This window comes from Anser anser (assembly GCF_964211835.1).
Source record: "Anser anser genome assembly, chromosome: 1".
NCBI lineage: Eukaryota > Metazoa > Chordata > Aves > Anseriformes > Anatidae > Anser > Anser anser.
Genome location: NC_139720.1, coordinates 194,828,371 through 194,849,696, shown reverse-complemented (window position 1 = coordinate 194,849,696; position 21,326 = coordinate 194,828,371). Strand labels below are relative to the sequence as shown.

Here is a 21,326-nt window from a genome sequence, read left to right as displayed (position 1 = left end):
AAGTGGTTAATGTGTCCTCTAGCTCACATCTCTTTGCCAGTGTGTTTGAGAGACCATAGAGTTTCATATTAAATACCTTCAGATGACTGTTGATTAGTTTCTGCCAAAATCTCTTCCAATTTTGGTAGATTTAAGATGATGGTGTTAGGAAGGAAGAATTTGAATGTAAATCCTTGAGCTTCATTTTGAATAGTATTTCTTCAGCCTTTAACAGCCTGGAACGATGATGATGGCAGAAACGATACTGTTTTCTTGGCTATGCTAGTGGTGGCCGTTGAGTGTGGTTGAATGTTTTTTGTTAATGCATCTCTATTAATGGAGTCATGGTAATTAACATGGATTTGTTTGCCTGTCTTATAACTCTCCATTTGTCACCTGTCAGGTTGAAGGGGAAACAGTGGCCGTTCTTGCACACAGTGGAAGTGAAGATGAGTTTGACCCAAGTACTCTTCCAGATCCTGATAAATACAAAGACTCTGATGAAGAGCAAGATTCAGAAAGCGAAGATAGTCATAGGTATGTACATGTCTTCTACATTGATTTTGAAGTACTTGTTTTTTAGAAACTGCTGTGTTTAGATGTTAAGAATTCATTTTACAGTCACTTTGTTGCTTCCAGTACTTAATATTTAAGAGATTTTTTTGTGAGGAAACTACTAAACAGAATCTGTTCAAAAGGGTCTCATTTCCTTTTGTGAAGCTGTGTGAGAAAGATTTTTTTGAGTCAGTGTTGAAGGGATCTCGGTAAGAATGTTCCACAAGCAAAAATCTTGACTAATTCCCAGGAGGTTTCATGCGTTTCAGAAATAGGTTTCTCTACTGTCACGTTCCAGGCTCTGTTTGAAGAGAAAACATTGAACTCATTTGAGGATTTGGATGAGCCTTCTGTACCTGTGTTATATTAAATAAATTAGCGCATGGTAAAACTTGAGTTGCATGATTGATTCAGCGTTGCTCAGGCTCATCAACACTACAAAAGAAGTGAAATCTGAGTTAGCGTAATGAAATTAACTATGTTAGACATTTCTTGTTAATTTTAAAGTGCATTTTTAATTATATAAAACAGGAGATTTTGTTCCTTGTAGTTTAACAGAAAAGCACAGGGTGGGGATGAGGATCCGTAGTTGATGGCAACATTCTGCATGTTTTAGCATGTACTGCAGGAAGACCAAAGGATTCCAAGCAAAGTCCTGTGTGCTTTTTGTCATTGGCTTCACAGCAACAAGAGGTCCATCTGGGTGTTTCTGACAAAAAGCCTAATGTGTAACAGATTCAGAAACATATTATCGACACTTTGTGCTGTTAAGTGGGAGTAAAGATCTTTATTTTGCTCTCTTCTAGATATCTAGGTTTAGAAATCTCTTGCTTTTCACATCTGAATTAGCTAAATCTTACCAGCTAGTTTGTCACTAGCCCTGATGTGACTGCCTGCTGTGGGGGTGGTATGCAGGACTGGGTGTTGGGACATGGATTTAAGAGCTGGATTACCCTAAGTAAACAGCTGGAGACCATGCCCCCTCTAGGCCCTTTCCCAGTGTGTTGGTCATTAGAACTGACAAGGGCAGGGTAAATGCAGAGTTTTTCCTAAGCAGCAGTAAATTGTTGCTTTTCAGTGCAAGGGGGGAGAAAGAGGCTAACTGTAACTGAATTGTAGTTCCTTCTGTGTTTTTATTTCCCTAAGCTGATTCAGTATCTCTATGCAATGTAAATGAGCGAAAAAGCTGGGTGTAAAATATCAATACAGCCTTCTAAAAACAGGCAGCACATCAGAGACCCACCAATACTTAACAAGATTCTTCCAGTTCCTGCAGTATTTATGACAGCTTGACTACTCATCAGCTTTTGGTGGGAGAAAGCAGCATAATTTGTTAAAGATGTTCTTTAATGAAGTTTAAGATTCAGCATTTATTGAGGAGGGTTATGTAAGAGGATTTGTAGATTGCTTTTCATGTGTTACTGGAGTTCAAATATATCTGTCCATACTTGATAAATGTGTTCTCTAGTGGTATTTTTGTATTGCATGGAGCAGAAGTGGGTTAATAGAGTGAAATTTTTAATCAGCTTTACCCAGATAATATCAGAAATGTGGTCAATATTGCCTTTTTAATATATGAGATTCTGGTGAGTAATACCTGGATATAAGGCAGCGACTTGAGCCAGAGGATCCTGTAGAACCCCATTTTGTTGGAAGGGACTGTTTCTGTTCTGACATTAGCTGTAAGATAGAGACCAGAAGAAAAGTGTATTTAAGAATTCTGATTTACAAAGAAGATTAACAAAGGTGGTTGGAGAAGTATTTCAGGATACTAATGGGACCTTAGCAGTGCTGGTTCTGTTGTTCTGTCTTTGAGAGCAAATTCTGAGGTGACTTTGCTAGTAATGCTTTGCTGCAGGTTAAAAAAAAAAAGTGGAGAGGGTATCTTGAGATAACAGGTAACCACTGGCAGTGCATTTCTTGGGAGGAATAAAATCAAGAGTTTATTGGGAAAGTCTGAAGTAGAGCTTCAGTAGGAGGTTGGCCACTAAGCAGTATTTGTGTTGTTAGTTAGTATGTCACTTTTGAAGGACAGATTCCTGGAATCCATAAAGCTGATGTACCAGCATGTAGGTGGGAAGGAGTTACCAGCAACTGAGTATAGGAAACCTAATGTCAGAATACTACTCATTAAATAGTTAGTAGCTCAGGCATTTCCTGATTACTCCTAAGTTGTTATGTACTTAGTGTAGGAAAAAGGTACTGCAGTGCTGCATTTCTTAAACTAGATTTAGTATTGTTTCTGCTTGTAGCCTTAGCTAGGAAAGGCTGTCTCAACAATACCATGTTTTGTAGCATAACTGTTCAAAAAGTGTTTTGAAAAAGTGATGGGGGTGTTCAGTTTAAAATTTGGGAATTTTGTTTCAGTATCATTAAACAGCCATTTATTAGGGAAGATCGCTTCTGGCTCTCTTTTATGTATTCTTACATCACTTTTTATATTAATCCCTTCCCCAAAGATGTCAGCTAGACTCAAGATCTGCTAAGCTTTAAGAATAAAAGCTGATAGGGTTGGACAGGTTCTTGGCAGTGGTAATCAGTGCAGTTTTTTTGGAATCAGCAGCTGACCTGGCCCACTGGAGGCAGAATGTCAGCTCACAGAGAGAGGGATAAGGTTAGGGCCTTGGTCATTACCCCTCCCTGTGAGGTAGGACAGAGAAGGAAGAATGTATTAAAAAGGAAAATGGGAGTGTAGTAATACTTTCTGACAAAGTATTTTCCTCAGCAAATCTCAAAACACTTTACAGAGGAGGTCAGTATGGTTTTTATAGAAAGGAATGTTGAATCACGAAGTAGCTTCGTAACATGTTGGTGACACAGGTCTGGGAATACAATTCAGGTGCCCTGGGGGCCTATTGAGTGCTCTGACTGCTAGACACAGCGTTCCCTTTGTAACGAGGGGGAAAAACGGTAACTAATCTTTATATTTTTATATAAAAATATTTATATTTTTGTTATATTTGTCAGTATGCCAAATTTTCACATATAAACTTAATACCATTGTAGACCCAGTTTTTGCTTTACCATTTTATTGGTTTTGTCCTCACTTGAATTACCTTTGCAGGGAATAGTTTTTTTTTGAACTTCTCTGTGCCTACAGTATTTCAGTTTCTCCCAAGGAGATTACTTTTGAATGCAATTTGGGCTGAAGAGAGTAATTTTGAGCACAAAAAAAATGCTATATATATGATCCAAAACTTGAGCTGGCATATAGATTTTTTTTCTGCCATGTATTAAGTCTTGTCAGGTTTTCTTTTAATAAGTGTACTTTAAGTATGTTGTTTGGAGCATGTTTGGAGGTGACTTTGGAATGAAGTGCAATGGTAGAACATTTTCCATGCTACAATGCTATCTACATTGTGTTCATTTATTTGAAAGATAGCTTAAAATCTAGGAGAGGTTTACCAAAAAAATAGTCTTTTCCCCTTTTCATTTATGAATTTCGCCTTGAGCCTGGCAAAGAATGATTTATTTTGAAGGTTGGATTTTATTTGGTCTTTGAAACCTAGGCATGCATATAAGTTACTTTGTCTAAAAAATCGTGTTTCAGGTTTTGAATAGGAGAAGTGAAGGCACATCAAATAAAACAAATTTTATCTTATAATTTCTTTAAATTAAAAAGGTGTCCATGCAAAGAATCTGTTGAAACATAGTTTCTGTTATGATTTTCACATGCAGTATCAGGACATTTTTGGCATGCAAACCCTGCTGAATTAGTTAAGTGTTTAGCATTCATTTTATGCCTGCAAAGTTGCAATTTTGTTTTTCTTCCTTAAATAGCATAACTGTGTAAATCTTTCACGTCCGTTTAGTTTTCTGGGGGGTTATAATCTGGTTGGGTTGCTTTCTGCTATCAGTTTTGGGGTTTAAGCTTCCTCTGGCTTGTAGCAAGACATTAGGGTAACACAGGCCTCAAGAATGCCATTGCTCGAGGCCTGAGGCCTGTCAGCCCCACCTGGGGCTGGGTTAAACCACCACAACAATACTGGTCTCGGTTGTTTGCCCAGAATTTTGGTTGACTTTTCAATAATGGAAAAGGTACTTAACTTCTTCAAAGAGATTTTTTTAAAGTTATCTTTCCCCCCCCCCTGCTTCTTTACACAATCAGACTGAATGCTTTCCTGCTTTTAGTCCTTACTCTGTTTGCTGGAGGACTGGAGAAATGGATCGTAAATGTTTTCAGCCTTTTTTAAGAAGGGATGAGGACCGAAATTTTCAGTGTGTGTCAAATTGCTTCAAATTTTTCTCCAGCCTTTAAGCTGGACGGAAGTTAACGATGTCCCTGAAAGCAGTTTAAAACAAAACAGTTATGATCGATAGGTAGACGTTGAGAGTTTGCTGGAAGAATAGGCCACATCGGTTTATGCATTGCTCTGATGGGAAGAGTACTACAGATAAACCTGTAATGTCAAAAACCACCATTCTGAGTTTACTGTCAAAAGCAATATCTAGAATTAGATAGCAGAGACACCAGTGTAAGAGTTATAGTTGGAGACGGGCTGGGAGAGGGTTTGTAAGTAAGTGGTAGAGATAGTAACTAACTCAAACGAGAGGAGAGAACAGCCAGGGCAGGCACACAAAAGGAGGAGGAGAATGAAAAATGGTGGGGTGCTCAGAAGGGCAAGAGCAGAGAATAATGGTGGGTGACAATGTGCTGATGGATTTGAAGATGACAGGATCCAGGAAAAATTAAATTTCTAGGAGTGCCTGAAAGGACCGTGCCAGAATTGAGAGCCATTGATGTGCAGCGCAGCGTGCTGCAGTTCATCTAGAGCTGACTTGGGCCTGCCAGGAAAGCAGCAGTCGTGTCTTTACAGATTAAATAGATGAGGCCAGGATGAAGGTTGGAGTACTGGCGCATGATTGTCCATATTGCCCACAACTGGTGGGATTTTGGGCAGTGCCAGCTAGAGCTCCTCTGGGCAAAGTCCCACCGTATTTCACTGTGGTAGGACAGGCCAAGGACTGTTTCCAGGAGGCAGCGTTGATGAAGTCACGTTTCTTCTCTGTTCTCCAGCTCTGAAGAACGCCTCGAGGCACTTGTTAGATGGACTGGGAGCTGTGAGCTGCTTCTGTGCATCCCTTAGCAGACTTTTGTGAAAGCAGAGGCACAACTGAAAGAGGAAGCTTCAGTGAAGGAAATTAATTCAGAGCTGGAAAAAGAGGAAATCAAGAAAACAGAGAATTTGAATGACCAATAAGCCATAGAGCTAAAGAAAAACGGTAGCTGAAGAGGCTGTAGAGCATGAGGCCATGGAAAAGTGATACAAATTTTGCTGAGAGAGAAAACAGGCAGAGGGGATGTATGAATGGAAGGAGGAGGGAGGATGATGGAGATATCGCGTAGGACAAGAAGAACAGAGGCAAGAAGTCTTGCTGTCACTGGGGAGGAAGGGTTTGTGTTAAATCAACAGTGATGCCTCATGCACTTTTCTTAAAATTGTCCCTGAATTGTTTGATGAGTGAGTCACTCTAGGGGCTGTGAAATACCAAGATAATGATTTTATCAAAACCAAATCAGTTGAAAGTAGCATACAGTGAAATTAGGCTTTGAAATTGGAAAATACAACTCTGTTCTGTTTTATATTTTCAAAATTCAGAGATTTTGCAAGAAGTGTTTGGATTAAAATAGAAATAAATATGTTGGGCTATACCACCTACTACTTGCTTTAAGGGAAAAAAGTGCTTCTGAAAGGGGTAACTCAAAGCAAGTATATAAGACCTAGGGTATCTTCCTTCAGCAGTCTTTAAAAATAGAGACCATCTGTCCATGGTTTAGGAAATCAAAAATGTTGTCATTGTTTTTTTCCCCTCTATCCTGCCCCCAGCATTTTTTTTAAACCAGGGGAGCTATACAAATAATGAGTTAAATTTGCCTTTGAATAGAATTCCCTTCCAGCAATACCTCCACAAGCTGAGTAATTAATGACTCCAAGCATGTAATATGAGATTAATTTTTGTATATCTAGCAACATTCATCATATTTGGTTTAAGGCTATCAATGTAAATTGTTAATGAGGTGAAAAATTTAAGTGTATCAAATAGGGTGAAAGAAAATCAGCTGGTTTTCTTAAATACTTATTTTGCAGTCAAATTGAGTTTCTGATATTTCTAATCCCTTAACCTCTTTATATAAAAATACGGGAGAAGAACAAAGTTATGAATGACCTCATCATTACCTTCTTTAAATCTTTATTATGTGTAACTGATCATGTTAACTCTTAGATCAGCATGGGAGAGATCCTGGATTTCATAGAATAGAATCACAGAACCATTAAGGTTGGAAAAGCCCTCCAAGATCATCTGGTCCAACCATCCCCCTACCACCAATGTCACCCACTAAACCATGTCCCCAAGCACCACGTCCAACCTTTCCTTGAACACCCCCAGGGACGGTGACTCCACCACCTCCCTGGGCAACCTGTCCCAATGCCTGACTGCTCTTTCTGAGAAGAAAATTTTAGGGGAAAGGAGAAATGTCTTTGTTCTGGTACCATTTAGTTTGTGATTTTATGGCCAGTCAGTAGGTTACAGGTGTGCAAGTCAGCAGTCATTGCTGCTCAGTTGTGTGCCTTGTTTTATTTTGAAAATTATGGGCAAATTGCAGCTTTTTTATACCGTCTTCAGTATATTAAACCTAGATGCTGATGTTGACCTGCCAAGTTGCTGAGATGATTCACCTGCAAGTCATGGTTTTCCCTCTAATCACAGCATCACAGAATGGTTGGAGTTGGCAGGGCTCTCTGAATGCCCCTGTTCCCACCCTTGCCCAAGCAGGGACACCCAGAGCAGGCTGCCCAGGACCACGTCCAGGCGGCTTTTGGAGATCCCCAAGGAGGAGACCCCACAGCCTCTCTGGGCAGCCTGTGCCAGGGCTCCGTCACCCGCCCAGCACAGAAGTGCTGCCTGGTGCTCAGAGGGAGCCTCCTGGGTGCCCGGCTGTGCCCATGGCCTCCTGTCCTGGCACTGGGCACCGCTGAGCAGAGCCTGGCTCTGTCTTCTCTGCACCCTCCCTTCAGGGATTGAGGGACACGGATGAGATCCCCCTGAGCCTCCTCTTCTCCAGGCTGCTACATCAGTATGTTCATGAAGGCCAGAACTTAATGTTCTGATACCCAGAAAAGCACTGTAAGAAACGCGTCTTAAAAAAAATCTCTTTAAGGGCTTAATCATGCTGTACATCTACAAAATGGTACGGAGCAAAAATGGTATTAGTATTTATTAAAATTTTGTAGTTTAGAAATTAATTATCAGCAATTGGAAGGTGATAGGTAGGCAGAGAAAAAAATCTGAAGAATGTCAGTGCTACATTAAGTTTAGAAGGAATGAGCGGATGCAAGGGTTAGGTGGGTGGCTACTTGTATCTCCAAAGGCAGCAGTGCATTTCGGAGAGTTATGCCTCTGACAGATGGACATAAAGCAAAATCAAGCACCTTCAGCTGGAGCAATTTAAACCCAGAATGGTGTTATTTCATCCATTTCAGAATCAACCCCTGAATAATATCAGTTTTCAGACTATTGTATAAAGATAAGCTAAAATTGCTCTGCCTGAACACATCGAGTGGAAACCAGCGGCCTAGGGCTGGATCAGATTCTGCTGCTTCACGGTCAGTGGTGTCTGCCCAGAAATGGGCAAGAAAAGAGCTTCAGCCACCCCCTTTGAATCCACTGCCTCTTGTCTGCTAGAGCCTTTAGGAAGTAAAGGTGACAACAGAGCAGAAGCAAAATGTTGATGGTTGGTTTGGGTGCTTTTCCTCACCAAATCTTCTGTATGCTTCCCATGCAATAAGAAGAAATATTCAGCATATTGTCTTGCTGGTCTGATTTCTGTTTGAGTATTTTTTCTTGTTCCAGATTGTAGTGCTTTAGCTCCAAGACATGCTCAGCTTGTCTTCTGCTTTTAGTACGATTACACTGGTATTTCATTACAAGTAGATTAATCTTCCCTTTTCCTGCAATTGTTTTTTATAAATCTAGTTTTAGAGCGGTTTTGATTTACATCAGTAGAATGGCCAGTAAAGGGAATAACACAACACAATATATTTTCATTACCATTTCTGTGTGCTATAGCATTCTGACAGCAAGTAAGAAAGAAGCTGCACTGGGCTTTGCGGAAGGGACTGCAGTAATTAATCTTCATTAGGACTGCTGCCATGGCCTTATGAATTAAAATTTATTACGTGGAAGAAGGTTTGTGGCGCAACATGTTTGATTAGCAAAATGCCAATATTTACGGTATAAATTATTCCTAACTTTTCTGAACTGTATTTTATTAACAGATTCATTCATTATTCATGTACATTTCTTTGGGAAAGAGCTCGTGGCAGCTGTATTACGGTTTGGGAACTCAACTCATGGCCTGCAGTTCAGTGGCGAGGGGCAGTTTATTTCCAAGTGCTGTTAAACCTCGGCTCCAGAGCAAGCTCTGATAAATGGTAACTGAAGCACAGCCTGTCTGGAGAGCTTGGAGTTGCTGCTGTTTAACCAGCAGCAACGTAGCTCTGTGGCCTTACATCTCAAATGGCTGACTCAAAAGCACCTAAAAGCTAAACCGCACAGAGCAGAGGTTGGCCAGACCTTGAAGTCCAGATGCAGGTTGAATACCAGGAATTTAAAGAATTTTTTAATTTTTTTTTGGTCTGGTATCTCCTCAAAACACACTCCTGAGATTATTTGTTTGTGGTTAAATTAAGAGAGTTCCCTGGTGTCTTGCTGTCAGGGTCTCAGACCCCCTGTTGCCCAGATGCCATATATGCTGGCATTCATTTCAGGGCCTGGATTCAGAAAATCTGCTTTAGTGCCTGTGTAATAACCGTTACCTACCACAGGACAGTATCTTCCTTTGTTGTTACAGCTGTGTAAACGGTGACCCCAGAAATCAGTGTGAGTGCTGATAAGTCGGCTGTTGGTGTCTCTTCGCCTGTGTAAACACAGCCCAGCCCAGTAAATCACTCCATCGGCGGCGTCAGGACGTGTGGGCAGCTCGGGCTGCTGCAGCAATGAAAAACTAAATTGCACCAGATGGTGAAAGGAAGGAATTGTAATCCAGCTGTACGTGCCGCTTTCTGAGTGTTATAAATAGGAGAGCAAGAGACACGTTGGCTTTGGTTTGGATCTGAATTGTGGATTTGTTTTCTAACTACGTTTTTATGTCAGAAAATAATTCACCTCAGAATTACTTTATTTTATTCTGGCTGTTGCTGGGGACACCAGCTGGTAGTGCATCGGGGTGTGTGTGTACGTGAGGAGTAAGGGCCGTTTATGTCTGTGGGAAGTGACCAACAATAAAAGGCTACCTCTGCAGGGTGGGCTGACAGGAGGTCAAGGGAGACCACGGAGGAATTAATTTGACAAAAAGTGCCTAAGTCATCCCCGTGTAGTTGTTTTCACATACCCACCTTCCTTTTGCACGTGAGAGCTGCGCCTCGTACATCTCCTCCAGAGAGCTTTGTCTGACCAGTTAAGGAGAGGCACCGAAGGGAGTATGGGATGTGCCTTGGTGTCATGATGGCAGGTATCTCTCCTGGCCATTTCCTGGCACCTTTTTCAAAATTTTGCTCCTTTCTGAAAGCTCCATCTCTGACTGCTCCTCCAGAGCAGTTCCAGAGCCCATCTGCACGCCACCCAACTCAGTGCTGGTAAGACCCACCCTCCTGGCACAGCCGCTGTCTTTCAGCACCCTTTGTCCCAAAATTATGAACTTAATTGTACATTTCACCCCCAATGTGGTTCTCTGCTTTTTCTCCTAGGTAACCTTTATCACATACTGTCTTGTTTCTACTTTTTGTGCATCACGAAAACACAAGCCTTTAGCTCTCTTCATCACTCAATGGCTTTTCTGCCATTTTCACATGTTACACATCCCTCCTTGTTTACTTCATGAGCTTACAGCCCAGTAGGGGTCAAATTAGTGTGAAAATACACCTACTGCTGACGTGTGGACACATCTTTAGGATGCACTATTAATCCAGCACCATGATCCCACAGTAATAATAAGGAACAGCTTGACTCAACGTAACCTTTCCACAAAGCTTGTGATGAAAGTTGTTGTCATTGTGCTTTTGTTTGTGGAAAAATCAGAAGCCTCACAGTTCCTTTAGAATGTGTTTTAGATTTAAATTTTACACCTTGCAAACATCCGAACTCCAAAGTGAAATGCTAGGTTTTTGGCATTTAAAGTCTATTTCATAACTTGTGAGAGGTCTGTGTTATTTTAATTGCTGAGATGTTTTGAACTCGTGTCCTAGATGAAGCATTAGTCAATTATGAATCCAAAGTAGGCTTCAGAGTCCATTCAAATGCTGGAAATAATTAACTCTTTTGCAGACAAGCTAAGAATGCTTTTACTTAATGAGGTTTCAGCCTTAATGCTTCTAAAGCGAACCCCCATAATCTGTCCTGATTGAAGAGGGCACTGTGAAACTCCATCCCAAACCCACAGTGGCCACTTAGGAAAGGAAGCCTTGACAATCTTTTTATATACTCTCCATATAGCTTTAATGTTTATGGAATATCTTAAGCACAGATGACTGAAAAAACAGCCCTTTTCCCCAGAAAAGGAATAAAATAAACATTGGTAGCAAGCACTGAAAAGCTCCCCCCATGCAAATGACAGCTCAGAACCAGCAAGGTGCTATATCCTTTGAAATGTCCCAATTTCAAGAAGAGTATTTAATGCATCAGCTGTTGCTTTACACCAGTTCTTCTGGCTGGGAAGGGGAAGAACCATATAAGTTCAGGATGGTTTATTTTAATTGTGGGAATGTGAGGTACTTCTCATAGGTTTTTCCTCCTCTCCCTGTGTTGTAATGAATGGGCAGGAGCTGGTGGTGCTCTGCTCTGGAAGGTGGGGTAGAAGAGAGCAGGAGGCAGCTGCATGCCCCCAGCCCGCCGCAAGCCCTCCCCGGTCCAGTCTGCTTCTCGGTCTTGATGCAGAGGCACCAGCGTGCACAATGGTAGCTCCTGAGCAGGCTGGCAAAAAGGGAGAAAATGTTTGCCTGTGTTCAGGAAATTCCTGAAAACCGCCCTGTCTGGAGTTGCTACATTATGCTGTTTTTCGGTGGATTACGAAATCAACATTTCATGTGCTGGTAATCGTTTCTGTTAATGGGAAAACGAGGTGGCCAGCTGAAAGTGGCTTGAACTGCACGTGGGGTTCCTGTGCCATCTAAGTTGGGAGGACACAGCGTTCACCAACTTGAGTGATTTGTAAGAACGGCTGTTGCTGATTGCTAAATCTCTAAACAGCGTTTCCAAGTGAAATATTAAAAAAAAAAAAATTACACTGAAGTAATTTCAAAAATTAGGGCAATTAAGAAAAAAATCTTGTTGAAACATTTTTTGAAGTAGATTCAGTCTTCTGGGTAGAAATTTGCCACATTTATTTGAAAATCTGAATTTAACCATCTATTTTTTAAAAAGTCCAAGCTCGGTCCGTGGACTTCTGTTTTTATTTTTGCTATTTCCTTTAAAATACAAACACAAAAAACTGAGAATGTCATCTTGTTTCAGTTATTCAGATGGAGTGGTCTGGTGTGCAAGGGGCTGCATAGTCCTTTTTTTGGTACAAATTCTCATTCTGCCCTGTGGCGTCTGACAGCCAGCTCTGTGTAAGCTGCTACACGGTTATTACATCTCAGATTAGATTTTGTTAGATGAAATTATTTTAATCTTAGAAGGTTTGTAACAAATTTTTTGTGTTACGAACAAAACCTACGCAAGGGTAATCTGCACAAAGATGACAAATTCCTTCTTTTGTAAAATCTCCTCTCGAGGCCCGGGTCCAGCCAGCGTGAGGGATTGAGGAGGAGGCCGGTAGTGGGCTTGGGTTTTCCTCCTCTTGCTGTCATCTGGCCATGGGACAGAAGTCACAGTGGTAAAACAGACACACGGCTGTTTTGTCCAGACTGAGGGCTGCAAAAGCCAAATTGTTCCAGTTTTAACAACGGCAGCAGAAGGAATAAGAACTCACCAGGGGAAGTAACTGGGTTTGGTTTTGTCTCTTCCTCTGATGGCAAAGAGGAGGTTAATGGCTTCCAAGGACTTATTCTGAAAGAAGAGGAAAGAGTGGCTTGGATGAGATGGACCCAAATCAAAACTGTATTAAGTCAGGGTAGGATTTGCCAATGAAATGACAATTCTTATCTTTTTATTGTGGGTGCATATTTATTTCAGACAAAATCCTGAAAGCATGTCAAGGTCCACTGGAATATTACTAAACCAGTTTTGTCAAGTTGTCTGTCACTGCATAAGGCAGTGAATATTGGGTAAGGCTGATGGCAATATCTTGATAGACTGTAATCAATTAAGACAGCAGAACATCCACCACCACCTCGCTCTGAAAGCAGTTCTAATTTAGGCATGCAGAGTTCATCAGCTTCCGTTGCTTCACCCTTCTGAATTGTAATTTTGTTTGCCCTTATCTCGACATAAATATGCCTTGTTTAAAATGAATTGTTTGATTACATGATGATATTGATTACCACAGTTGTTAAAAAAGAGTAATCGATTTGTTTCTGCAGTGAACTTGAGGAGAAGAGCGGAAGAAAGAAAAGAAGCTACGGTAGCAGTAATGCAGCAGCAGAAATGCCACTGAAAAGAAAGAAGGCTAAAATCAGCCAAGAGGAGGAGGATCCCTTTTTGCCATTGGATACTGGGCTTTCTCTGGCAGAAGATGAAGAGCTTGTGCTACAGCTGCTCAACAGTCACAGCTAATTATTTTCCTGCAGGTTTTCTTTTCAGGGATGTCTTCACAATTTTGTCAGTAGTCTACACAATTTGGCATCTGGGCAGATGGGTACCAGTGGATGGAGAAAAATGTTTTCCATGCGCAACGGGCTTGTCTCCTATCGACTTGGAGATTATAGACAGGGTTTAGTTTGATATGTAAGGCTTTCTAAACCAACTTTCTGACCTAAATCCCTGTATGTCATTTTGCCATAACAGGTTTATAATTTTAAATCCACAGGTTTTGAAGCAATTATCTTTTTTTTAAAAAGTGAATAAATAATTAATCTTAAATAAAAATACAATGCTCCTTTCTTGGCTGTGTCAGATTTGCTATTTTGGAAGATAAATGTGTCCTAAGATTACTGAGGAATATTATTGGCAGCTCAAACCATACTACTTAAAAATAAAACACTTTTTTTTTCTTCTGTGTATCATGCACATATATTTAAAATATTTTATTAAAATTCCTGAAGCTTTGGTATAAACTTCTGTTGTCTCTTGGCTTTGTTTTGAAAGCATTTATTTATCCATCAGTTAATAATTTCTCTTATGATTCTGTCACTTGTATTAGGCAATTCATAAAACCACTTTTAGAAGGTAAATTCTTGGGTTTGAATGCCATATGAGCGAGATCACAGTGATGCTCCCAAAAGTATCACTGCCTGATAAAATCGGTTAAAAGGTACAGGTTTTGTGGTAGGAGCACCTGAAGGACTTCCAATCAGGAATCAGCTACTTTTTTTTTTTTTTGGTAGACAATATACAATGAAGAAAAGATTATTTATCTTTATTTTCTAATATATTTTGAAGTTTCATCCTGCCAAACCATGGTTGTTTGTTGTGGATTTTGTGCATGCTTTCCCCTAACCGTTACATCTTGACGAACAGCAACAAGGCGTGTGCTGTTGTTGGTCCTTTCTCATCAAAGAGAAGCAGCACCATTCTTCCCAAAGCAAAGCAAAAAATGAATACAATACCAAATTCTGAGTTATTCAAGTAGGTTTTCATCTCTTGCTTGCACCCAAACACCAGCTACAAGTCAGACTTGCTGCCTTCTTGCTTGCATTCTTGACTGCCCCCTCGACAATATTGGCACATCATTCAGAAAAAAAAAAGCATGGTAAATGCTTGCAGGCAATATGGAGAACGATCAGGACTGCTAAATTTTGCACATTTCAGAAATGAGCTAGACAAAGGGAAAGTTGCTATGCAAGAAAATGAGGGAGAGCAGGAAAATAGTGTTTCGTTTGCCGACTTTTTTTTTATTTTTGGCAGAGAAGAAGCATGTAAAGTGATGATTGTCTGTTTTCAGCAGACCTGTGTCTTAGCAAATTTACATGGCAAGCTCCAAAATCTGGAGTAAAACACTGAGTATGTATAATTGCCTGAGGGCTTTTGCCTGTTGCTGCTCTTCAGCAAATCAAAAAGTACACATGGTCTCAAAAAGCTGTGTATGTCTGGTCTCCCCATCACATATATTAAGAACACATTAAATACTCCTTTTTTTCAATATCACTTTTTCCTTTATTATTATTATTATTTTTATTACAGAAATCTGTCAACATCAATTCAGCAAAAGTCTTTCATCCTCTCAACGTACCCCGTATTATCTTTTAGCTTGGTTACTCAAAATGGGAAATTCTTGTCTCCAAATGTTGCTTCCCCTGTTCTGCCAGCAGGCAGGGTATCATCAAAACAGTATTACAGGCAGAGCACATCTGCCATCTGCTCTTTCCTGACAATATGGAACAAGAAGAAATGACCGAGTTTCACAAATACTAAACATGAAAGATGGGACCTGCTTGGCATCCGAGGCAGCGTTGTTTACGGTGCCACAGTGGGCCTTGAAAACGCTGTGATCTGGTAATAGCACTGCTGATGAATCTGTGGATGAAGAAGGATCTGATGCGACGCTGTGGTGACTGTGCTTACACTTCATCATGTGGGCAGCTGCAGGGGTTGTGATGAGCGGTGTCAGCAAATGCCTCTGCACTGAGCTATTCGAGGTCCTGCTTCTGCCGTTGTGGGTGGAGGCAGTAAACCCTCAGAACTGGAGCAAGGGGCATCAATAGCAGCCATTCAAAACCGAGCTGGATGAAGGTGATAATGCGGTGCTGTGTGCATCTTACTCAGATGCGTTCACAGACTGGGTGTACTTCATAGCGGTCCAGTGGCTTGCACATCATCTGATGTCTGTTCATTCAAATCGTTGTTCTGAGAAGGCTGAACAGTTTGCTGGGAGCCTGCACACAGGGCAAACGAAGGATTTAACATTTCTTACTGGAACATTCCCATTCACATGAGGCATTGGAGCAGGCGGAAGGGAAGTGGCAGAGCTGCCATCCCTGGAGGGATTCAAAAGACGTGTAGATGTGGTGCTTAGGGACATGATTTAGTGGTGGCACTCTTGGCACTGCTAGGATAGTGGTTGGACATGATGATCTTAGAGGTCTTTTTCAACCTAAATGGTTCTGTGATTCTATGATGTGTGCGGGTGTGAGGGAAGAATTATTACCCAGGGAAATACAAACTGCATGTATTGGAAGGATTGTGCTGCATTTCTGTCTTTGTGATGTATTCATTGTCTGCATACAATAACTTTGCTAGTGCCCTTTTATATGTATATATTTATATATATATATATAGGGATAATGGAGATTTTAATATTTTTGTATTGTCTGATACAGAGCTATTGTTTCTAGAATCCTCACAAATTTTGTCTGTCTACTTCCAATGCAGCTGTCCTTGAGGGGAGGTGTATATCCAGAGCGTAAGGCCCACAACAATGGAGCCTTGTGAAAAAGAAGAGGGAAGGTCCTTAAAGCAGATGCTGTATGTGATGGGTGCATCTGGGAACTAGAAAGAACAAGACAAAAAAAGGCAGGCTTCAGCATTTCGAGACAATGGCAGTGGGTTGGCGTTGCTGTCAACTGTAGATCTGCTTTAAGAGGCTCCTGACCAACCCTTATTTTAGCTGTGTTTCTGCAACAAGAAGAAAAGCACAAAGCACACAAATTAATACCAGAACTGCAAGGGTTGACCTGACCGAAGGGTGTTTTCCCAGGAGCTCATTCGCATTTCGCACCTGTGAACCCCTCAGCAGTGACCTGCTGCCAAAGGGCTCCACACGTCTGTCCAGGGCTAAGGGGCAGGTGGAGAGGGGCCAGCCCCCTGGGGCATGGCTCCTGCTGGGGACACCACCCAGCATCTCCTTTCTCCTGGCTGTGGAGTTGCAGCATGTGGTGCTGTAGTATCAGAACAAATCCCGAGCTTTTGCAAGCTTGTATTTCACATCCCTGCTTTACACAGGAGAAATGGAAGTGCGGCTATCATTCAGCTGATGTGTAATCAAAGAATCCAGTGATGTTTTTAGGTACTGGAATCCACATACCCTAAATCCCTTGTGCTTTAGTGAGAGCAGAGTCTGACTTGCCTTCTGTGCTGGCCCTGGCCTTTGGGAGTCACAGGGACTGGTGCTGCAGAGCATCCCGGGGTGGATTTTGGGCTTCCTGCAGCCCTCCTGGGAGGGGGAAGGTGGGGCTGCTCCTGCGCGGGTGGCAGCGGCACCGAGGTCTGGCTACGGCAGCCAGCGTCTCCCAAGGCCACTGGCCAGGAGAAATCCTTCAGCTGCCAAGCAGGAAATCTTGTTTTAGATATGGGGTTTTGTAATAGTTTGCATCTGTACTTTACATTAATAGCGATCAATTTCCTTCTGCTGCTAGAACAATTCAGTTGTGCTGATTTATAGCTAGGTGTTATGTTAAGACTAAATCTAGTACATTTAGCTAGTTCTAAAACTATACATTACACATATATATACATATGTATGGCATACTTTAGCGGGGATTTGTTCAGAGTCTAAAATTTTTGGTTTGTTGCATACAGAAGAATAGAGCCATTCGTTTATTGGACAATTTATTACAATTTGTTACAAGTCTCTTCTAGATGGAAACTGGAAGCCAGGTAAAAGTCAGCATTGAAGAGATTTTATTTATTTTTTAGTTAGTTAAATAGGCTGACATTAAATGTGCTAGCAACTGAGGGTATCCAGCTTGCAGTATTTTCATGGGGCATATAGAAGTGTCATTGCAAAGATCCTGCTTTGCCTCAGCATCATAGGAATTTCTGTTAGGTGGTCACTTTGTAAAGCGCTTATTGATGCAGCACATTAAATTGGGTGAAGAGTATGAGAAATTTAGGCTCTGACATAAGTGGTTGTAAATTATTTTTTAGCATTTTAATGGGTATTTTCCTTTAAATATTATACGAACAGAAATAAAAAATAATTTTTATTCCTCTTGCAACTGACTGAGTCCTGCTCGAGCAGTGACTGCTCTGTCCTGCTCTCTGGCCAGACTCATAAAGAGAGAGAAATGCCTGAAGCAAAACATTAAAAACCAGAGAGCTATGGCAGAGAACATTCAATTCAGCCTATAAAAAGTACCGCAAGATCTGAAGATACTGGAGTGACCCTGCGGGTTCCTATAATCCTGGATACATATGATAAAATCTGAAATAAAACACAAGAAGAAAACGTGTCTTGGTAAAGGTTGCAAATGGATATTTTTCCTTACTGTGCTACTCTAGTTTGACCTGATTCATGCTTGTTTCTTGTGAGATTGATTGTGCTTTGTAGCAGGGATGCTGAGCTGGGCTGTGCCGCAGCAATGGCCACCGTGGTTCAGGATGTTGCTGCTTTTATGCTGGAGGTCGCTGCCCCAGCTGTAACCTTCCCCTGAATAACAACAGGAGCTTTCAAAGCAGAGCTGAAATCAAGCTGGATGATTCCGTGCTGAAACAGATGAATCCCGGTTCCGTCCGTTCTGCTAACTGGGCAGAAAGCTGAGAACAGCTGGAGGGCAGAAGCATCCCTTTTAATTTGATTGCAACCTTCTGTGGAGTGGAGCCAACCCTGCGCCCAGCGTGCCTCGAGCTAGAAGATCCAGAACACAGCCCAACTCCAAAAGAAAGAAAGTTTCCGATCAATAGTTTTAGTAAGAAAAGGCTATTACCATACCTTTTTGACCATGTTTTATCAGATTTCTTTGTTTTATTACTCTCTTCTCTGGTGTTTGTAGCTCCTCTGAATTTAATCTCATCCCTTCAGATTAATTTTTTTATTCTCTGAAGGATCTTCAAGTTTTATCTCTAAAAGGTGGAACTAGATGCTAGAAAATTGCATTGTCGACGTCCTTGTAAATCATAAAAATTGCTATCGAGGCTTTAGTTTATACCACGTGAATGCTTTTGTAATGAAGTACTCCCCAAACTTTGAAGGCAAATGAGGCAGTTAAGAACACCAACAAATTAGAAAGCCCAGTGCAGAAGAAGATTCTTTTCAGGCCTGCTAGGAGATTCTGCTATGATTAAATCAGTCGAGAGAAGTCTATCTCTTCCAAGAATGTGTTGTGCATTGCCTATTTTTGTCCATGTCTGGCTGGAAGCCATTTTTTTGCAAAGGAAACTATTTATCAGATTCAGTCATGTAAAAATGATTGCTTAAATTACACGGGGCTACCAGCTAGCGGATTTACCCAGGAGTGGAATCTCTTGGGTAGATGCTATCTGCAAGTTTTGCACATCATCTGAGATGTGTTTTGTCTATAAAATATAGATAAGTTTAATTAAAGTAAATTAGTTTTGTGGAGCAGCATGTGAGATCCTTTTGAGTTGAGAAGTAGCCGTGCTGAGATTTCAGTGGCATGAAGAGGGAAGTAACGAGCGTTGTTCTCCCAACCACGCATGGGATGCTGACGGCGGGTGATGTTCCTGGATGTGGCTTTTGCAGCGCTGCACAAGGCCTCTCTCCCGTGCATGCTTGTGCCTCTGATGCTAAACTTAAGCTGTTACCAAAATGCATGCGTGCAAGTACAGCCTGTAAAGGGAATGTTAATGTGCATTTGCTTATCACATCTAAGGTGATAGGAAATTTGGCTCATCTTTTGGAAGTCTGTCATCTATTCATTGTGCTGCGCCTGTGAAATGGTTCCTTCAACCTGCACTTTCAGTGGCCATGCTGGTGTGATCCTCTCCACCAACTACATTAGATTATACTGAGATGCAGCCTGTTTTTATTCCACACGAAAGTTAATGGAGGTACCTTAGGAACTAATTAAGCTTCCTAGTCACCACAAACGTCTTATGAATTACATCTCGGCAGGGTCATGGCTTTTTTGATGCAACTTCCCTGAGCAGGGTTTTTATTTATTTGGAGATGGAACCAGGCCTTTGTGGAAGACATCAGGATATGTTTTTGTTTTTAAAAGAACTTCGTGTTCCCTTTTTACAAGCACGTATTATGTGTGAACCCTTTCTCCTAGCACTGATGAATCTATTCCAGCACACACTCAATTGCACTGAAAAACTTGCTATCATGCTTCCAATCGATGCTGTCCTGTCAATACAAGGGCTGCTCCCAGGCAGACAAGCGTGCCTTGCCTTGGGTCTGATCCTGGGTCTTGCAGCAGCAGCGCGAGCTCACTGCTGGCCTCCCGACTCAGCACTTGACTGACAGGAGCCCTCCAGGTGGGAATTTTGGATGGATTTAGAATTTTTCCCCAAGCCAGCAGCTGTGTCTGGCCCAGTTTGTATGCCCAGGTGTGGTGATGGACGTCCTGGGGAAGTGTCCCGGACCTGCCTAGGCTGTTGTGTGCAGTTAAGACATTTGGAAATAGTTGTTAGAAATTTTTCCTGCAAAACTGTTGACACAGGACAGTCTTCTGCATGCAATTAAGACATTTAAAGGATATTTTTTTATGTAGTTAAGGTACATCAGTAGCAGCAAACTTTGCATGCACAAGGATGGTCACACAGGATCAAGACTGGTTGGATGCCAAGAACTGAGCAAAACAGAAGTCCAAGGAGTCGCTCCTGGTCCAGCTGAAGACACAGCTGCAAGGAGCCTGTGATGGAGACTCTTGTTGCCACTGGAAAGCAGCTGATGGCCCAGCTGGGAATTGGATTCCCCACGTGAGTGATGCCATGTGCCAAGATCGCAGTAATTTAGGTTTTTCCCTATTAACAAACACTCTGAGTATCTGTGCAACAGTATCCTGATTGGCTTTGGCTAAAATGGTCACTGATGAGTGCAGAGAAATGCTGGGAACTCAGTTAAATGATTTGGTGTCATCCTGCAAAATATTGCACGCTTAAATGCTTGCAAGTCAGCTTGCAGATGGATGCTGTTCCCTGAAGGGAAGACAGATGTCCTGCTCACAGTTCACAGTTATGGTAAATACCACAATTTATAAATAGATGGGTGCTGCTAAACCTGCCCTTGGTGTTCCTGGCCTACAGGGACATTTGTGTGATGGAGGCCCAGGACATGGCTAAGGAATATAGTAGAAAATAACCAGCGAGGTTACTGTGGGCAGCAAGCACCCCACTTCACTCTAACACTGGCTGAAATACATGAGCCCCCTCTCTTCCTCCAAGAGATAAATAGTGGTATTTGCTTTTATCTGACTTCTTTTAGGGTTTTCCTCTGCAAATCTCTTCATCCTATGTCAAGCCTGTCTTGGGCACCCTCTTGCAAAAGCCCTTCCACCCCTCTCACAAGAGGTTCAGCGTCCCTGCCAGCAAAGCAGTGCTCTCAGGTTTAGGTCATGTCAAGGACTGGGCCTTGTAGGCCTCATGCCTGCAGCCCTGCTGACAACTGTTTTCCTGAAAACTCCATAAACTGCCTTTCCTAAACTTGACCTAGCAGAAGGCTGGTGGAGGGGATTACAAGGGCCCGGCGTGCAGGGGGAGCCCCACCACTGTCCTCCCTGGGGCTCTTGTCCAGGATCTTGGGGATCTTGTCATGTAGCTGCAGAGGCCGGTGCTCCTTGGCCCATGCAGCTGTTCAAATGGTCTTTCCATAAAAACAAGTTCCCCAGCAAGTGTGCCGCGGTGGATGAAGAGCTTGCATTTCTTAAATATATGTGTAAGAATGTGCTAATCTAGTTCCTTGTCTAGTGACTAATTAGGCCCATTTACTCTTTCTGCTTCTTCGTGTGAGTGCTGATACTTTTTTTTTTTTTTTTTTTTTGCGAACCGATGTGCTTCTTCAGCACCTAATTTCG

The 21,326-nt window shown here is 41.8% G+C and overlaps 1 protein-coding gene across 1 annotated transcript in view; it reads left to right on the top strand.

Annotated features, from left to right (window-relative positions):
- DDX10 (DEAD-box helicase 10) overlaps positions 1 to 13,748 on the top strand; it is a 192,249-nt gene extending 178,501 nt beyond the window's left edge. Inside the window, exons 17-18 of the mRNA XM_083810823.1 lie at positions 383 to 516; positions 13,056 to 13,748. Coding sequence (XP_083666949.1) covers positions 383 to 516; positions 13,056 to 13,248 — 327 coding nt within the window. The 3' untranslated portion in view covers positions 13,249 to 13,748. The remainder of the gene's footprint in view (positions 1 to 382; positions 517 to 13,055) is intronic.
- The last annotated feature ends 7,578 nt before the right edge of the window (positions 13,749 to 21,326 follow it).